This window comes from Garra rufa, chromosome 18, assembly GCF_049309525.1.
Source record: "Garra rufa chromosome 18, GarRuf1.0, whole genome shotgun sequence".
Classification (NCBI taxonomy): domain Eukaryota; kingdom Metazoa; phylum Chordata; class Actinopteri; order Cypriniformes; family Cyprinidae; genus Garra; species Garra rufa.
Genome location: NC_133378.1, coordinates 3,702,041 through 3,720,650, shown reverse-complemented (window position 1 = coordinate 3,720,650; position 18,610 = coordinate 3,702,041). Strand labels below are relative to the sequence as shown.

The window sequence follows — 18,610 nt, the reverse complement described above, 5'->3', positions numbered from 1 at the left end:
GCTTTAAAATAATTGTAGTAGTAGTAGTAGAAGTACTAATATTACATTAAATAATATATTTCTGTCACAGTTTCTTTAACCAAACTTTTATTTTGACGGGTTGCTGTGAAGACCTTTAAGTATGATATGATAGTTTTTGTGTAGTAAACTACACCATTTATTCACATAGAAAACGTGCAGGATGCATATTTAGTATTTTTGCTTAATATTCACAGACACTAGTCCATATCGAGTTTTGATTTAAGTGTCCTGACCCACTTTTGATTTATTCATCCAAAATGTGCCAAATTCCCTGACGTTCCACGTTATACAGTAAATTAAGTTTTTTAAGAACTGGATTCCATGATTCTGTTCACGTTTTCCACATCACGGAAAACATAGGGCCCTACTTTTGATCAATTTAATGCATTTTTGCTGAACGAAACATTACTGTCTGCAAACATTTCAATGCTATTGTATATACAGTATTTGAGTCTGTTAAGCTTAAAACCTAAACATTGTCAATAAAATGTGTTGAAATGATACAGAAGACATAGCGAACGACATCGCAGCAGCTAAGAGTGCAGTGGAGCAGGCTAAAAACACAGTGGCTAATGTTAGCAACACGCTGGATCCAATTCAAAAGCAGCTGGAAGAATGGCAGAAGCAGTATGGAGACTCCAATGCCACCAGCGACGATATCAACAAAGCTCTCAGTGACGCCAATACCTCAGGTGCGTGTGAGGGTGCTCTTCTGAGTGAGCATGAGTGATCCTGGCTTGCCTTTCACATCAAGTCCAACGTGTTTTTGTGTTCCTGCAGTGGCGGCGCTGAGCGACACTCTTCCTCAGCTGATGAAGAAGTTGGATCGTCTGCACAACGCCTCATTTCAGCCGTCCAACATCTCCGACAGCATCCAAAGAATCCGCCGGCTCATTGAACAGGCTCGCAATGCTGCCAACAAGGTAAAGCTCTTCACATGTCTCAAAAGTATTCCTAGTTTTCTAGAGAAGCTACAGGCAATGACTCGACTGTCTGTCCTTCAGGTGAGCGTGTCAATGCAGTTTAACGGTGACTCAGGAGTACAAGTGAGGACGCCCGGTAATGTGGCCGACCTGGCAGCCTATTCATCACTGCACATGTACATCAAGCTGCCACGTGCCACACTCAGAAAACGTCAAACTGACACTGCCAAACCCCAGTTTGTCTTCTACCTTGGAAACAAAGATGTAAGCCAACCTCCTCACCCTAAAAGTGATTTGTACCTCTTCAGCTTTATGATATGTTGCATGTGTTATTATATTAAGCTGTCTTAGGTTGCGCGTGATTAATTATATACAGTTGAGGTCAAAAGTTTAAATACTTAATCTGCAAAATGTTATTTGTTTTAGCAAAATAAGAGGGATCATACAAAATGCGTGTTATTTTTTTATTCAGTACTGACCTGAATAAGATATTTCACATAAAAGACATTTACATATAGTCGACAAGAGAAAGTAATAGTTGAATTTATAAAAATTACCCTTTAAAATTTTACATACACTTGATTCTTGATACTGTGTTGTCACCTGAATGATCCACAGCTGTGTTTTTTTGTTTAGTGATAGTTGTTCATGAGTCCCTTGTTTGTCCTGAAAAGTTAAACTGCCTGCTGTTCTTAAGAAAAATCTTTCAGGTCCCACAAATTCTTTGGTTTTTCAGCTTTTTGTGTATTTGAACCCTTTCCAACAATGAATGTATGATTTTGAGATCCATCTTTTCACACTGAGGACAACTGAAGAACTATTACAGAAGGTTTAAACACACACTGATGCTTCAGAAAGAAAAACGAGCCAGGGGTGAAAACTTTTGAACAGAATGAAGTTGTGTACATTTTTCTTATTTTGCTTGCATATCATATATTTTTTCATTTAGCACTGCCTTTCAGAAGCTACAGAAGGTGCTTACATGTTTCCCAGAAGACTAAATGAGTTAAATGTACCCTGATCGTCACATTTAAAAAGTTTTCACACCCCAGCTCTTAATGCATTGTGTTTCCTTCTGAAGCATCAGTGAGTGTTTGAACCTTCTGTAATAGTTGCATGAGTCCCTCAGTTGTCCTCAGTGTGAAAAGATGGATCCCAATATCACACAGTCATTGTTGAAAAGGGTTCAAATACACAAAAATGCTGAAAAAGAATTTGTGGAACCTGAAGGGTTTTTCTGAAGAGCAACAGGCAGTTTAACTTTTCAGGACAAACAAGGGACTCATAAACAACTGTGGATCATTCAGGTAACAACACAAGAACTTCTGAAAGGGGTCATTCTTGTAAATTCAACTATTACTTTTTCTTGTGAACTATTTGTAAACTTCTTTTATGTGAAATGTCTTACTCAGGTCAGTACTAAATAAAAAATAACATGCATTTTGTATGTCTTATTTTGGTAAAACAATTAACATTTTGCAGGTCCTGCGAGCCTTTGTACATTTTTTACCTCAACTGTATGTGTGAGTATAAACATATGCATCTGTGCTGAATGTGTGTTCAGTCCAGTAAAGACTATATGGCAATGATGCTGGAAGGATCAAAGCTGCGCTGGTACTTTAACGTGGGAGGTGAAACTGCGGATGTGCTAATGACTGAGGATGTGAATAGGGATTACTTCAACAAAGTTGTCCTGGAGAGGTGGGAAACGTGCACAACATCATCACCGATACATATCTGTTGAGCTTAGATCTATTCTAGATGTATTTACTCTATACATCTATTGTATTTGTGTATTCCTTGTGTGCAGGACTCTACAGCATGGTCAGATGGCAATGTCCATAGACTCAGAAGAAACAAAAATAGTTAAACAAATCATGGAGGCAAAAGGAGAAAAAGGCCTGCTCAACTTGCCAGCCGAGGAGACTGTGTTTTATATCGGATCTTATCCCAGCACATTCACTGTGAGTAACGCAAAACTTGCATCTATAGAGCAAAATGTAATAAACACTTTGTAGTGGGCACTATTGACTTGAGCCAGTAAGCAAACACTCTACTAACCACCATAGCAACTTATGTATTCAGCAAGGATGCATTAAATACATCAAAAGAGATTTTTTATTACAAATACACTACCAGTTAAACGTTTTTGAACAGTAAGATTTTGAATGTGTTTTTTTTTTTTTTGAGAAGTCTCTTTTGCTCACCAAGCCTGCATTTATTTGGTCCAAAATAAAGCAAAAGCAGTAATATTGTGAAATATATATATATACTATTTAAAATAACTTTTAGCTTTCTATTTAAATATATTTTCAAATGTAATTTATTTCTGTGATCAAAAAGATTTTCAGCATCATTACTCTAGTCTTCAGTGCCACATGATCCTTCAGAAATCATTCTAATATGCTGATTTGCTGTTCAAGGAACTTTTTTTATTATTATTTTCAATATTTAAAACTGTAGAGTACATTTTTCTCAGGATTCTTTGATGTGTAGATTTTTGTGTGAAAGAAATGACAGAAATAAATACTTTCATTTAGCAAGGATTGATCAAAAATGATGAACTTGTATTTTGTATTTTTTTTTCCACAAAAATATGGAGCAGCAAACCTGTTTTGAACATTGATAATCAGAAATGTTTCTTGAGCAGTAAATCAGCATATTAGAATGATTTCTGAATGATCATGTGACACTGAAGACTGGAGTAATGATGCTGAAAATTCAGCTTTGCATCACAGCAATAAATCATATTTTAAAATGTATTAAAATGTAACACAGTTGTTTTAAATTAAAATAATATTTTACAATATTACTGTTTTTACTGTATTCATGTAGAAATAAATGCGACCTTAAGAGACTTAATATTAAAATTAGAGACTTTGGATAACATTGGTTCTATTTCCTTTCGCTCCAGACCGCCAGAGGCAGTGCTAAAGCACTAGTGGAATACTCCTCGCGCTCGCGCTTGACCGAGAACCGAATAATAAAGTTGTCACCTCGTGACCAGTGACGTGCCTTGAACTATAATAACCCCTTAGCACGTCACCTCGATCTCTTTCTCATTCTCGCTTGTTGAATCGAACGTGACGATAATTTGTGCAGCTTGCTGCTGAAGAGATCTTCAGGATATATCGCGAGCTGTTTCGTCTTGATTACATCACTTCAATATACAATTGTTGGACTTACACGCATCTCGCGGCGCACAGCGATCGTGAGAGACGGATTACATCACGCAAGAGGCTTCAATCTGCTGGTTGCCGGCAAGTTTGAATGCCTCTGTGACGATATACACTCGGAAGCCCTGGCTGCCTTGGCTGAGAGCGTATACGCACCTGATCGCGACGTTAATCACTAACGTGTACCGTATTTATCGACTTTAGGGTGAGTATTGATTTAACATGGATACACTTCAATGTTCTACGTGCCCAAATGTAATGGATATTATGGATGGACATCGCCAATGTCCTGTTTGTCTCGGTATGGATCATCTTAGAGAGGCACTGACTGACCCGTGCCCGGAATGCTCCATTATGCCGCTCGCCGTGCGTCACGCTCGTCTGGCGGGTCTAGAATCGGCATCGGATAATTTGTTTCTTTTATCCAATATCACCACCGCTGATCGTAAGCGTAAGCAAACATCTCAAATTGAAAAGAAGGCTAAGAAAACCAGATCTTCTGATTTAGCACGCAAAGTTGATCAGCTGTCTTCTGCAGTTGAGTTGTTATTGCCGCTTCTGGCTAAAACTCAGCCTAAAACGGACGCACGAGAGGAGGTTCAGACTGAGTTATGTATGACATCGCCACCAACAATGCATACAGGACAGGATTTGGAAGTGATGTCCGTGGCTGCCACTGACTCACTTTTTGAAAACATTCCAGATGTTACTGCAGGTGCTGAGGCGAATCTGCCTGCAGATCCATTGCAGCATTCTGACAGTGAGACCATATCTGAGAAGTCAGGTGGGTCATCTTCAGTTGTTGCATCCCTGGAAGGAACATTAAAAGCTATGCTTGCCCGCATCAATCTAGACCCCCCTCAACCAGCAGTGGGTTCAGATAATATGTTTCTGCGTCGTGCACAGAGAACGTCATTTACGATGCCTCAGTGCAATGATTTTACAACTGTATTGGTGTCTGCATTACAAAATTCAACGAAGGCTACACGTCCCGATCAGTTAGCCCGCATACTGGCTGTAACGCAAGACCCAGAGACAGTAGGGCTTAGTAGCATGCCACCTATAGAATCTAGTGTGGCAGCGCTTATTGTATCTCCTGATGAGGCGCTTCGTGAGAATGTCCGTTGCCCCAATGTAGAGTGTAGGCGCACTGATGAATTACTGTCTCGTGCATACAATGCCACAGCGAGCCTTGGCCGTGTTTCTAATTCTTTGGCACACATGCTTGTGGCTCTACACACCTCTCTGAGAGAAACTTCATCTGACCCATTGGTGACAGACTTAACTGAGCTCACATTGCAGACTATGGGTGTTATTGCCAATCACTGTGGAACAGCCTTGGGTACTCTTGTACAAGCTCGACGACAAGTTTGGTTGGCCCAGTCCTCATTGCCAGAGGTGTGTAGGAACAATTTACGGAGATTACCATTGGTACCTGGTCGTATTTTTGGACCAGCTGCACAGGAAGCCTTGGACCGGCGTGTGTCAGTGTCTGAAACTCGCTCCCGTCATGTGGGGACCGCCTCAGGCCCCAGGCCTCCTCTAGCTGCCTCTGGTGCCCGTTTTCACAGTGCTGGTGTAAGACAGAGTTATAGATCTTCTCAACATTTCCATCATCGGAACTCTCAGACTACTCCACCACCTCCTCCACCTCCCAGACGTGGTGGGTTTCAACCACGTGGACGTCAGTCTCACGTTCGACCCCCAGGTCCCCAACGTCGTCCCCCCACCTCTACAGAAAAGCATTTGCGTGAGCGTTGACGCACACAGGTCGACAGCGGGCTGTTTCACGGAAAGTCAATTGAATCATTGGAGATCAATAACAGCAAATCAGTGGCTCTTGGCTACCCTTTCAAGAGGGTACCGTATACAGTTTCGCTGTCGACCCCCTGTTCATACCGGCGTGAGACCGACAATAGTTCACGATCCACGTCAGGCACAGGCACTTGCACACGAAGTTCAGGTGTTGTTGCGCAAAGGTGCCATAGAACAAGTCAATCCCCAAGTTCATCCCGGGGGATTTTTTTCCATTTACTTTCTGGTCACAAAGAAAGACGGCGGGTTTCGCCCTATCTTGGATTTAAGAAACTTAAATCGTTTTCTCAAGTTTCTACCATTCAGAATGTTACGCACAACAGATGTGCTACAGGCCATCATGCCACAAGATTGGTTCGTGACAATAGACTTAAAGGACGCCTATTTTCATATTCCGATTGCACCAGAGCACAGGCGGTTCCTTCGATTTGCCATAGGGGGTCAAATATTTCAGTTCAGGGTTCTTCCGTTTGGCCTGGCTTTGGCACCAAGAGTTTTTTCGAAGTTTGTCCAGGCAGCATTGGAGCCACTCCAGAGGACTGGCATGAGGGTGTTACCGTACCTGGACGACTGGCTTGTTTGTGCGGCATCACCCCAGCAAGTAATGGATCAAGCTCGTCACCTGCTGGAACACATCACAGCTTTGGGGATCACTGTGAACTGGGACAAATGCAAGCTTGTTCCGACGCAGTCAACCAGTTACATAGGCCTTGCCCTAAACTCTGTCACAATGTTGGCTTGCCCGACTTCAGAGAGAATAGGGTCAATTCTAAGAGCTATAAGAAGGCTTCGGGTGGGTCACACTCAGCGCTATGTGACTCTCTTAAGACTCTTGGGGAAGCTCACAGCAGCAACAACAGTAGTGCCACTCGGGTTGTTGTGGCTCAGGCCATTCCAGTGCTGGCTCATCCAAAAACGCTTGTGTCCGATACGAGACAAACACACAAAGATCAGAGTCACACGTCGCTGCATGCAAGCCCTAACACCTTGGTCACAGCAGCAGTTTCTCCTCAAAGGGGTTCCATTGGGACCTCCACCTGCACGCTGGGAAGTTGTAAGGACAGATGCCAGTCTTCTCGGCTGGGGAGGTGTCTGGCGCAAGAGGGGAGTGAACGGCACCTGGACAGGGGCTCTGCGCACAGCGCACATAAATGTTTTGGAACTGACAGCGGTATTCCTTACCCTTTTGCATTTTCAGACTGTTCTCAGGGGAAAGCATGTCTTGGTCCGCACGGACAACAGAGTGGCCGTTTTTTATATCAATCATCAGGGAGGAACGAGGTCACGGAGTGTGCTTCGTGTAGCTCACAATCTACTTGTTTGGGCGCAGATCAATCTGCTTTCCATCCGGGCAGCATATCTACCAGGACGACTCAATCATGCTGCAGATGCTCTCTCTCGTGGCAGGGTGTCACAGGGAGATTGGAGTCTACATTCAGACGTTGTGCAGATGATATGGAGAACATATGGGACCGCTGCGGTGGATGTGTTTGCAGACAGTCGCACGTCCCACTGTCCCCGTTGGTTTTCCCTGAGGGACGAACCAGGCTCTCTGGGCCTGGATGCATTGGCCCACGACTGGCCGGACGTGATTCTATATGCTTTTCCCCCATTACCACTGATTTGGAAGACTCTGTGTCGGGTGCGCGAATGCAGGCACCATCTGCTGTTAGTGGCTCCTCATTGGCCTGCGAGGCCGTGGTTTCAGACCCTTCTTTCAGTGTTAATAGGGCCTCCTTGTCGTCTGCCGAACAGACCGAATCTATTGAGTCAGTTGGAAGGGAGAGTTTGGCACCCACATCCGGATCGGCTGAAACTGTGGGTGTGGCCTCTGGGCCCACCAGGCCTTTCTTGGAGTGTTCACAGAGGGCCAGGGACACTGTTTTGAATGCGCGTGCTGCGTCTACACGCAAGCTGTATTCATGTAAATGGAAGGTATTCGGTGATTGGTGTTCTAACCGTAATATTGATCCATTACAGTGTTCAGTGGGATGCATTTTGGATTTCTTGCAACATCTTTTGGAGCTTGGACGTTCTGCATCTACACTTAAGGTGTATGTGGCGGCCTTATCAGCTCATCGCTCTGAGTACGGTGCTTCTTCACTTGGATCTGATCAGCTGATTGTTGCTTTCTTGAAAGGAGCTAACCGTCTTTGTCCTCCACGGGCAGTCCGGAGTCCGACATGGGATTTAAGTATGGTGCTTGGTTCCTTGTGCCAGCCCCCATTTGAGCCGATTTTGGAATCTGATATTAAGTGGCTGTCATTCAAGACTGCATTTCTTTTGGCAATTACAACTGCAAAGCGTGTAAGTGAACTCCATGCATTGTCTGTGAGTGTTCACTGTTTGCGCTGGAATGCTGAATTTAGTAGTGTCTCATTGTGGCCTAATCCGGCGTTTTTGCCCAAGGTTTTGTCTCCACATTTTAGGAACACACCTATCATGTTGGCTGCACTACCATCAGATCAAGATGACGTACGGTTGGAACTATGTCCCGTTAGGTCCTTGAGGGCTTATATTGATAGGACAGCAGCCTGGCGTAAGACAGACCAATTGTTTGTTTGCTTAAGTGATATGCGCAAAGGCGCTGCACTGTCTAAACAGAGACTGGCACACTGGGTGACTCAGGTTATTTTTCATGCGTACGAGTCTGCAGGAAAGTCTGCTCCCTCATCTATTCATTGTCACTCTACACGTGCCTTGGCAACATCTTGGGCAGCGTTTAAAGGGGTGTCGCTCTCTGAAATTTGTGCGGCAGCAACCTGGGCTTCATCATGTACATTTTCACGTTTTTACAGATTGAATGTGACTCCCTTGCCGGCAGTGTGTGCTGCAGTGCTTTCTGCCTGCCCCGATGCTTCGCAGGGGGATCCCTCGTGACTGCGTAGGTATTCGTCTTCCACTAGTGCTTTAGCACTGCCTCTGGCGGTCTGGAGCGAAAGGAAATAGAACGCTAGTTACGAATGTAACTGTGGTTCTATGACTAAGTGGAAGACCGCCAGAGTCTCTGGTCACTCGGTATTGCGAGAATGATCTAAGAGATCGAGGTGACGTGCTAAGGGGTTATTATAGTTCAAGGCACGTCACTGGTCACGAGGTGACAACTTTATTATTCGGTTCTCGGTCAAGCGCGAGCGCGAGGAGTATTCCACTAGTGCTTTAGCACTGCCTCTGGCGGTCTTCCACTTAGTCATAGAACCACAGTTACATTCGTAACTAGCGATTTCATTTTACATTCAAATGAACTCTCACACTATCTATTAACTATTAACTATCTCACACTAATTTAAACTTGATCTTTAAAAACACTAATAATAATTTAATGAGTCAAGTCACATTTATTTATATAGCAATTTATACAAACAGATTATTTCAAAGCAGCTTCACAGTAATAAAAAGAAAAGTAATGTTGCACAATTCTTCATTTGTGAAACTAATTCAGTTTCAGCTGTAAAGCAGCTCTGTAGAATCAACGCTGAAAAATCAGGGTTGCAAAGTTCATCAATTATGAAACAAATTTGATCAAAATAATTATCCAGCTCAATTCAGATGGTGTCAGTGCAGTCATATCAATAAGATTACTGACTTTTGTTTTTTAAACCCAACTATGCAAACTAAAGGTGATCAAAGCTCATCTAGTATAGAATTTTAATGTCATCCATTATTTTACCTGAAAATAATCATCTATTTTTTGTCAATCAATAATTTTAACATTGGTGAATAAAAAAAAAAATCACAAATTTTCTTTGTCTCTCAAACACACAGCCTCCGTTGGATCTGAACATGACGTCTCCTAACAACTTCAAGGGCTGCCTGGAGTTACTAAGTCTAAATGAAGAATTAGTCAGCCTCTATAACTTTGAGGAAAACTTCCAAATGAACACCACAACTGACCTCCCTTGTTCACGGTTAGAGACGTTTCCTTTATTATGTATTAAATGATAAAATCTGTGTTAACCCCTTTGCAAGAATGCATTCTTTGTAAAATCGCTTTCTGTGTGTTTAAACAGGAAGAGGCCATCCAATACGCCCGAGTGGGTAGTCAACGGAGTGTATTTTGATGGTTCGGGCTTTGTTGAGGTTTTGTTTGAAACTATGAAGGAAGACCGTGTGTTTGAGCAGCATGTCAAAATCATCTCGCAAAATGGCATTCTCCTGTTGTTCCAAAGAGAGGTGAGATGTGGACTGAGAACGTAGGATTTGTGATTGTCTGATGCGTTTTACCATATGTTAATGTCATTCTTTTTCGTTCTCAGGATAAATATGTGTGCATAGCAGTGCAAGGAGGTCTTCTGAAAGTCCTCCATAACCTTGATGGAAAGCTGTCCAGCTTAACTGACCCTCAACAGCAGTCAAAAATTAAAATCAGTAATGCGCAGGGAAAATTTGTGCGTAAAATCGTTCATTCATTCCAGTAAATTCCTACTTATTCCTACTTAAGTTTTATTGATTTTAATGTTTTCTGTAATCATTGTTTTCAGTTTGATGTTATCTTTCAACTTTCGAAAAATGAAATGCTTGTGAGGCTAGATCGTTTGAAGATCTACACGCTTTCCAGCAAAGAGCTCAACTTCACAGGAAGATATTTCCTGGGTGGAGTGCCAGAAGATCAGATGCCCGAGAGGTAACCATGCAGATGTTTTCACAGAGAAGTCATATTTAGATCCACTTGGAGACAGGCTGGTTTTCTTCACTGTGTAACTGACTATCTGTGTGTGTCATTGCAGTTTAAAGAGTGTATTTCCTAAGCGTGGCTCCGTAAAGGGCTGCTTCAAGACTGTTAAGGCCATGAGAAGCTTTGTACAAATGAAGACCATGAGGAGTGCAGGGATCAGCTATGGCTGTCCAGATTACCTGCTGGTGAGTGTCATTGTACTTGTTTATGTAGCGTTAGGAATCTACATTCAGTTCTGCTCATGTTTCAGCAACATCTGTATTCTTCTGCATTGAGAAAACATATTTGCATTCAGGGTCCGAAATTAACACTCGCCACTCGCCAAATGCGAGCAAATTCTCTGTCTGGCGAGTTAAATTTAAAGCGCCATCCGCCACATGGCGAGTAAATCTTTTCCCCAGTAATGTTAATCAGTTAATCAGCATTCACTAGCGCGAATAACAAGGCGGCGCGATCAACCATGGCAGAGATAAATACGATCGCTGCTTTGTACCTGTTGTGTAAGTCCTAAATACACCAGAAAGCCAAATGCTGACGTGTCTGGGTTCACAGCACAGTAATGTATCACAGATATATCTCAAGAATTCTTCTATAAACAAAGTGTAGAGAGTAGCGCTGGGCGATATGGCTGAAAACTATATCACGATATCAGTGTTTCATATCGGTCGATATCGATAATTATTGATATTTTTATGACCCATTTAAAATAAGGACCAGGAGAAAAATATATTACACTCAAGCATTTTTATTTTAAACTTAACCTTCCTCTGATCATAATCCCCTCAGTTATTAAGACAGAAATGTCAACAACCATGGAAAACTCAAATAATTAAAATGTAAACATAAGTCTAAAGTCACAATATACACTTAATTATCTCTTAATCCTCAATTCAAACCCCATTCATTGTCGATGAAGTGAATGGTCAAGCTAATGTATGGCCCAGAAGTACGGCTTGACCACAGGTCAGAGGTTGTTGCAAAGTACTTGGCTGATTATATTTTTTTCTGCACAGATTGCTGGTTGCCAGTAGCCAACATTACTTCTTTCCCGGTACTTTAGCCTATACTTTGTGTAATAACAAAAATATTTATTTAAGTGAAAAAATAAGTCCAAAACTTTCAACATTTTGAACAATAGGGCCTTACAATCTTTTTTTTTTTTCCAGAAATTCTTGTTTTAATTTTTCTGATAATCAAATGAAAGCAAAATCACAGATTTATTTTTAAAAATAAAAATAAACAGAGCTTTACTGTTAAAATTAATACATAGAAGAAAAATTATATTCAGTTAATAAAGGTTTAATAATAATAGTATTTTTTCAACAATTAAGTGGTGACTCTATTTTATTTTTATCATATTGTTTTATGTAAATTATTTAAATGTGAACATAAACACCTACATTATACTGTACAAAGTAATACAAGACTAATATTGTTCTGTTACATGTTAAACCGTAGGCTACTTTTATTTTGACAGGTTGCCGTGAAGTTTCAGTGTGTATACAGTATGAATGATGCTAGTTTCACTAATGAAACGGTAAAATTGACAAAAAGTGACACTCACAGCAGCTTTGGAGATGTATTTATTGGAGTTTGTCTGTTCATGTGAGATGCAAAGGCCAAAAGTTAGCGGGGGCGTCACGTGTGCAGTATGCATGTAGTGAAAATAAAACGCGTCTCCTCCATTCATACATATAGAGGCAAACGGAACATGCAGGATTCATATTGAAACGGTCTTTTTGCATTTCAGTTTTCACAGACACTAGTCCATATCGCGATCTGAATTCATTAACAGACCAACTTTTGGTCCAAAAATCGACGAATTCCGCCCTATAGTAAAGTCCATTTTTATGAATGAAGTCCACGATCCCGTCTGTGAGGAGACATTGTAAACGCGCGATCATGTAGAGACAGAAATCAAATGCCGTCGTGTAAATAAGATAAATAACATAAGGCTATTTAGTTTGTTTAATACAACAACATGGACCCGTTCTGTAGGAAAGATAACCTTAACTTCTATTGTGATCTGGCGCTATGAACTGAATGTTAAAGGGGGGGCTGGGCGGCCGACGAATAATACAAAATATCGAACGTTTTATCGAACACATTTTTTATTGATATCGATCTCTTGTCTATCGCGATATATATCGTTATCGTTTTATCGCCCAGCCCTAGTAGAGAGAGTGTAAATAAGAGATTGATCTTGCGGTACAGAGAGCGTCGTTGATCATAATAGAGCTTTGTGATATCGGAAACTAAGATGAGTGACAGCTTTTAATATTTTTTTATGGGAGTTTGTAAATGAGATATTGATTTAATACAGCAGTTAAATAAACAAGAAGTTATTATTAAGTGACTTACATTGTCTGACAATAACACTATGGCTGATTTTCCGTCGTCAAAATTATTCTGGTCCAAGTCACACTGCTGTGTTTGATTGTAGATGTGCAACGGCTCTCCATTCAAACACAGCCGTGTTTCCTTTATAAGTGAACATGTGTTTTTAAACGAATCTAGTGAAATGATTCAATTTCCCATTCATAAAGAGAGTCACTTGCTTTGTTCTTGAATGAACCATGCATTCAAACGAATCAAATGAATATGATTCAGTGATCAATTTCAGTTTCGTGCCGCCACCTGCTGGCATATATTTTTAGTTATTGAAATCTTAAATACTTCTATAATTCTTTAAATTATCAATTGTATTTAAAGAAAAGTTATGCTGAATAAAAAGTGTATGTATAGTTATATTTGGCTTTTGACACATTTAAAATATGTGGCTAAGAAATAAATATGTGACCCTGGACCACAAAACCAGTCATAAGGTTAAATTTGACAAAACTGAGATTTATACATCATATGAAAGCTCAATAAATATTGATGTATAGTTTGTTAGGATAGGACAATATTTGGCTGAGATACATCTATTTGAAATCAGAAATCTGAGGGTGCAAAAAAATCAAAAAGACGTGAGAAAATCACCTTTAAAGTTGTCCAAATTAGGTTCTTAACAATGCATATTACAAATCAAAAATTACATTTGGATATGTTTACAGTAGGAATTTTACAAAAAATCTTCATGGAACATGAACTTTACTTAATTTCTTAATGATTTTTGGCATAAAAGAAAAATCAAAAATTTTGACCCATTCAATGTATTTTTGGCTATTGCTACAAATATACCCCAGCGACTTAAGACTGGTTTTGTGGTCCAGGGTCACATATGAACTTTTTTTTTCTTTTTGGTGGGGCCAGTAAAAATTTTGGCAGGGCAAGTAAAAATCTGAACCACTGGCCCGATCGGGCCAGTAGAAAAATTCCTTAGCGTTGAACCCTGCTGTGGCACAAAGACTGCGTCAGAAGCAGGAGGCCAGATTTCATGGACAAAGAAAACGAGTAGTCTGACTAGATCAGATAGTTCGTTCAAAACATTTCCAAGTTATAATAAAAAATCTAAAATGACCAAAAAGTTGTTTTTCTTATTGATGTTTTAATTGTCACTCCTCTCTGTCCGGAGCACACCTAATATACAGAATAACGTGCTTTGGATATATCTGTGTTAAATCGTTCAGAATTTTGGCAGGTAAAAAATAAGCTTGGCCGGTGTGTCAAAAACTTAATTTCGGTCCCTGTTTGCATTCACTCAACTAATTGTGAAAATTGTGAGATTTTTTTTCTTTCTTTAGTTGTTTGATTAACATGAATGACAGACAGCAGTAATATTAGACTGCCAGATCCAATATACTGTTACACCTGTTTTCTTTCTCAGCTGTTTGTTTTCACTTAAAGGGGTCATGACATGGATTTTTTAAAATTATTTTAATGTTCCTTGAGTTTTACTTATAATGCTATTAAAGTTTTTTGTAGGAAACAACTGGGGCTGACGTCACCTTGCCCCATTGGATTCAAAACAAGCCATGTTTTTGTGCTTGATTAAATTTATAATGAGAAGGACGTCTTAAGTTATTATTAAATTACTGTTGCAAACACTATACCAAATTTCTTTTCAACAAATAATGTCTGGGTACACTGAAACCTTTAGCTTAGGAATATTGTTTAGACCATGCCGATAGTACTTGAATAGACATGTCATCCAAGATGTTCATGTCTTCCTTCCTTCAGTCAAAAAAAATTCAGGTTTTTGAGGAAAACATTCCAGGATTTTTCTCCATATAGTGGACTTCAGTGAGGATCAACGGGTTGAAGGTCCAAATTGCAGCTTCAAAGGACTCTACACAAGGAACGAGGGTCTTATCTAGCAAAACATTCGGTTATTATGTTAAAAAATACACATTCATGTACTTTTTAACCACAAATGCTCGTCTTGCACTAGCTCTGCGATGCACATGCTTGTCTTTACGCATTACGTAATCATGTTGGAAAGGTCACACGTTGGTTAGTTCTTTGTCTGTGTACTTCGGTTCAAAAAGGTAGGGTAGGGTGAATTACTTCATCTCATTTTCTCCTCCAACTTCAAAATCGTCCAACTTCACTGTTTTGTCAATTTTTTTGTAAAGGGCGTTTTACTTCCTTTGCACGTTTGCTTTGTAAACACTGGGTCAGTTCTTCTGCTTACATCACACCTGACCTTTCCAACATGACTGCGTGAGGTCAAGCTACTGCAAGATGAACATTTGTGGTTAAAAAGTATATAGCGTAGAGCCCTTTGAAGCTGCATTAAAACTGCAATTTGGCCCTTCAACCTGTTGATCCACATAGAAGTCAACTATATGGAAAAAATTACCGGGAATAAATCTAGCAATCGGCTAGCTCAAATCACATCAAATTAGCTAATTATTATTACTGTTATACTTTGTTCTCAAATTGTTCATGTTAACAACATCAGCATTGCGTAAATACGTGTATGTAGTGTCTATTAGTGTTTCTGTTTCTGTACAGTCTAATCTCTAATTGTCATAAAATTCAAATTTCAAATGAAGAAATTGTTTTAGCCCAAAAAGCAAATCATTCTTCCTTTGGGCTGGTTCTCTTTAAAATACAAAACTTGTGTAATCCCACGTAGGCTATCTGTAAAACTGGAGTAATTTAATTTCAGTTACTTGTGTTTCATAAACACATAAACTATTTTGGATTACAATCCGCAAATCAAAATGGTAAGTTTAATAATTCTAGCCGGTGTGAGAAAAGGCTGTCTATCCTGCACCTGCAGCATCCTCATATGCGATATAGCTACTAGCTGGGACACCTTCTTTATGTTTACAGACGTGATGTAATGACACTGTGGCATGCTTGAATTTCCCACGAAAACCTAACCAAACCACTCAAATAAAAAAAAAATAAATAAAATAAAAAAAAAATTATTATAAGCTAATCGTTGTGAATCGGGCTAAAGTAATGCAATAGTTTTTAACATTGGCTGGTTATGTACTTGCTCGAAAATTGATTTTGTATAATATAATATTTAAACAAAAAAATGTACAGATTGCAGCTTTAATATGAAACAAATTAAAGGAACAAATTTAAATAGTTAATTTGAAAAGCAAATGATTAGTAAAAATGACCCCAATTATACAAGGTGCAACAACAACTTTAAATATTAAATGAATATCAAAAGGAAACTTGACAAGAAATTAATATCACTCAAAATTGGAATCACCACATATGACTTCCCCCTTATTTTAAGACTTTTTTTTGTGTGTTTATGTGTTCGTGTTGCATGTTAGGTTACTCGTGAGGCTCATTTCACTGGTGAAGGTTACCTGGGCATGAAAATGGACAATGTACTGGATCTTTCAAACAACTTCTATGCTGGCATTGGCTTTAGAACAGATCAGCAAAACGGACTCATGTTTTATCGGCGATTCCAGGTACAAATAGGACTTTGACATATCAAATCACATTTCGTGTATATAAAATTGTCTACTTTAAATGATGTTTTAGCGATTCCTGCCTTTGTCAAATCTTGTGTTCATCTCCTCAGAATGATGCGTGTCAGGTGATCTTAGACAGTGGCCATGTAGTAGTCAGTACTGACAAAACTGAAGTCAGGTCTCAGAAGACATACAACGATGACAACAGTCACTATGTTGCATTTTACAACACCACAGAAGGGTATGCCACTGTTTACTAGTAATATACAAAATATACAAAAAGGAAAGTTTTGTTTGTGTACAAGGTTGTGATCATTTCTGCCTTTGTTTAGGTTACATGTTTATATAGATGATCTTCCTGAGACTGGAAAAGAAACTGGCAGAGCAGCCAAAATCAGCCAGGCCCTACAACCAGGCGACATTACTTATGTGGGCGGCCTACCCGAGTCAGACGGCCCCACCAACCTCACCGGCTGCCTCAGTAACTTCTTCATGAAGAGGTGTGTGATGCAAAGAGTGAGCAATGAAGAGTGTTCAAAATAGATTAATGTAGGAAAATGCTAATGAGTGATCGAATAAATCTTATACCTCAATGTATAAGCTTCATTAAAGGTTACAGTTTGATCAGCTCTTACTGTGTTTGTGTTCTTTAGGGACCCCGAAAAAAATGTTCTTCAGACTGTAGAAGATATGACAAAAACTGAAGAGGGACACAAATACACATTTGTTTGTCCGTCCTCTTCAGCCCCACTGGAAATATTGGATACACCACGGCGAAGGAATCCAAAAGTATATATTTTTTTAATTTAGGATATTTATTTTATTTTATTTTTTATTAAAAATAAAATAAATAGATTTTTTTTAAATAATCATTATTTTAATAATAACAACATATAATTTTATATATATATATATATATATATATATATATATATATTATTTTTTTTTGTTTTAATATTATATTATTTTGCTAGTATGAAATCATTTTTCAATGACGCATAAACAGTTTCTTTTTATTAATAAAATATTATTTTCTTAATAATAATTAATCACATAATTTTAATGAAATGTGTGTCTGTTTGTGAATATACAGAATAAGCCTCATGGAAGTTCGAGAAGTCGAATGGCACGTGAATCCTGTCAGGGTGAAATGTCCGTCCAGGAGGTCGACGCTCATCATTTCAGTGGCTCGTCCCACAGCCATCTGAGATTTGATTCCATGCCTCAAGCATTCAGCAAGGCGTGAGTATTTAAAAAAAAAAAAAACAATGTAATAAAACACTAAACCAGTCAGTCAAAAGTCAATAAATACATGTTGTGGCTGATAACCAATTAATAGCTGATATAAAAATTCTGCGCTATTTTGTTACGACCCGATGTCTAGGGGTTAGACGCGCACACATGTAAGTGACGGGATTCCAGATACTACAGATCACAAAAACACTAAATGATAAAGTTAAATCATTTATTAGTGAAAAATAGATAAGGAAAATATGTATAAAGAAATGGAGCAATGGTTTCAGGGTGACCCAAGGCCAAAAATAACAAACAAACCCCACTAAGAAAATAAATCATATAAATAACCTGTAAATAAAGAAAATAAAATTACAAATAACTTCCCTTCCTCCCTAAACAGAAACACATCGCAAAAGTAGTTCAAAAATAAAGGGGCAGGTCACCCCTACGCTCCAAGATCTCAAACAAACTAAACAAATGTCCTCCAAAACAGACTAGTGTTTGGTTCGTAAATCGACACGCTTGGAATGAGCTCGCCATGTTTCGAAAACACCGCCCTTTTATCAGCTGGCTCCAAGTTCAGCAACCACGTGGTCCATCACTACACCAATAGGCCACCTGTACACACACACACACACACACACACACAAACAAAAGCACATACACATACACAAAGCAAATCGCGCAGATGCGAGGAACGTAACATTTGTATTAAAAAAATAATAAAACACATTAAAAATAAATTCAGTAGTTTTAAATGCATTTTAGGCATCACAACATAGAAATGTACAGTATGAAAAAAATATGTTTATTTTAAGATTACATTTAACTGTGTTTTTAAATTATTGAGGGTTTAAACAATTAAAGTTTAAGTGAGCGTTAGATGACAGCAAAGATAATCTAAATATAAAAATATGAGACATTAGCTTGAAA

The 18,610-nt window shown here is 39.2% G+C and overlaps 1 protein-coding gene across 1 annotated transcript in view; it reads left to right on the top strand.

The window, feature by feature from the left end:
• Nucleotides 1-18,610, top strand: part of lama5 (laminin, alpha 5) — a 134,106-nt gene that overhangs the window by 103,889 nt on the left and 11,607 nt on the right. The window contains exons 57-71 of the mRNA XM_073823623.1: nt 528-713; nt 802-944; nt 1,026-1,208; nt 2,509-2,645; nt 2,755-2,908; nt 9,701-9,843; nt 9,946-10,108; nt 10,192-10,323; nt 10,417-10,559; nt 10,663-10,795; nt 16,295-16,438; nt 16,552-16,682; nt 16,774-16,941; nt 17,095-17,230; nt 17,535-17,683. Of these exons, the coding sequence (XP_073679724.1) occupies nt 528-713; nt 802-944; nt 1,026-1,208; nt 2,509-2,645; nt 2,755-2,908; nt 9,701-9,843; nt 9,946-10,108; nt 10,192-10,323; nt 10,417-10,559; nt 10,663-10,795; nt 16,295-16,438; nt 16,552-16,682; nt 16,774-16,941; nt 17,095-17,230; nt 17,535-17,683 (2,245 nt within the window). The remainder of the gene's footprint in view (nt 1-527; nt 714-801; nt 945-1,025; nt 1,209-2,508; nt 2,646-2,754; nt 2,909-9,700; nt 9,844-9,945; nt 10,109-10,191; nt 10,324-10,416; nt 10,560-10,662; nt 10,796-16,294; nt 16,439-16,551; nt 16,683-16,773; nt 16,942-17,094; nt 17,231-17,534; nt 17,684-18,610) is intronic.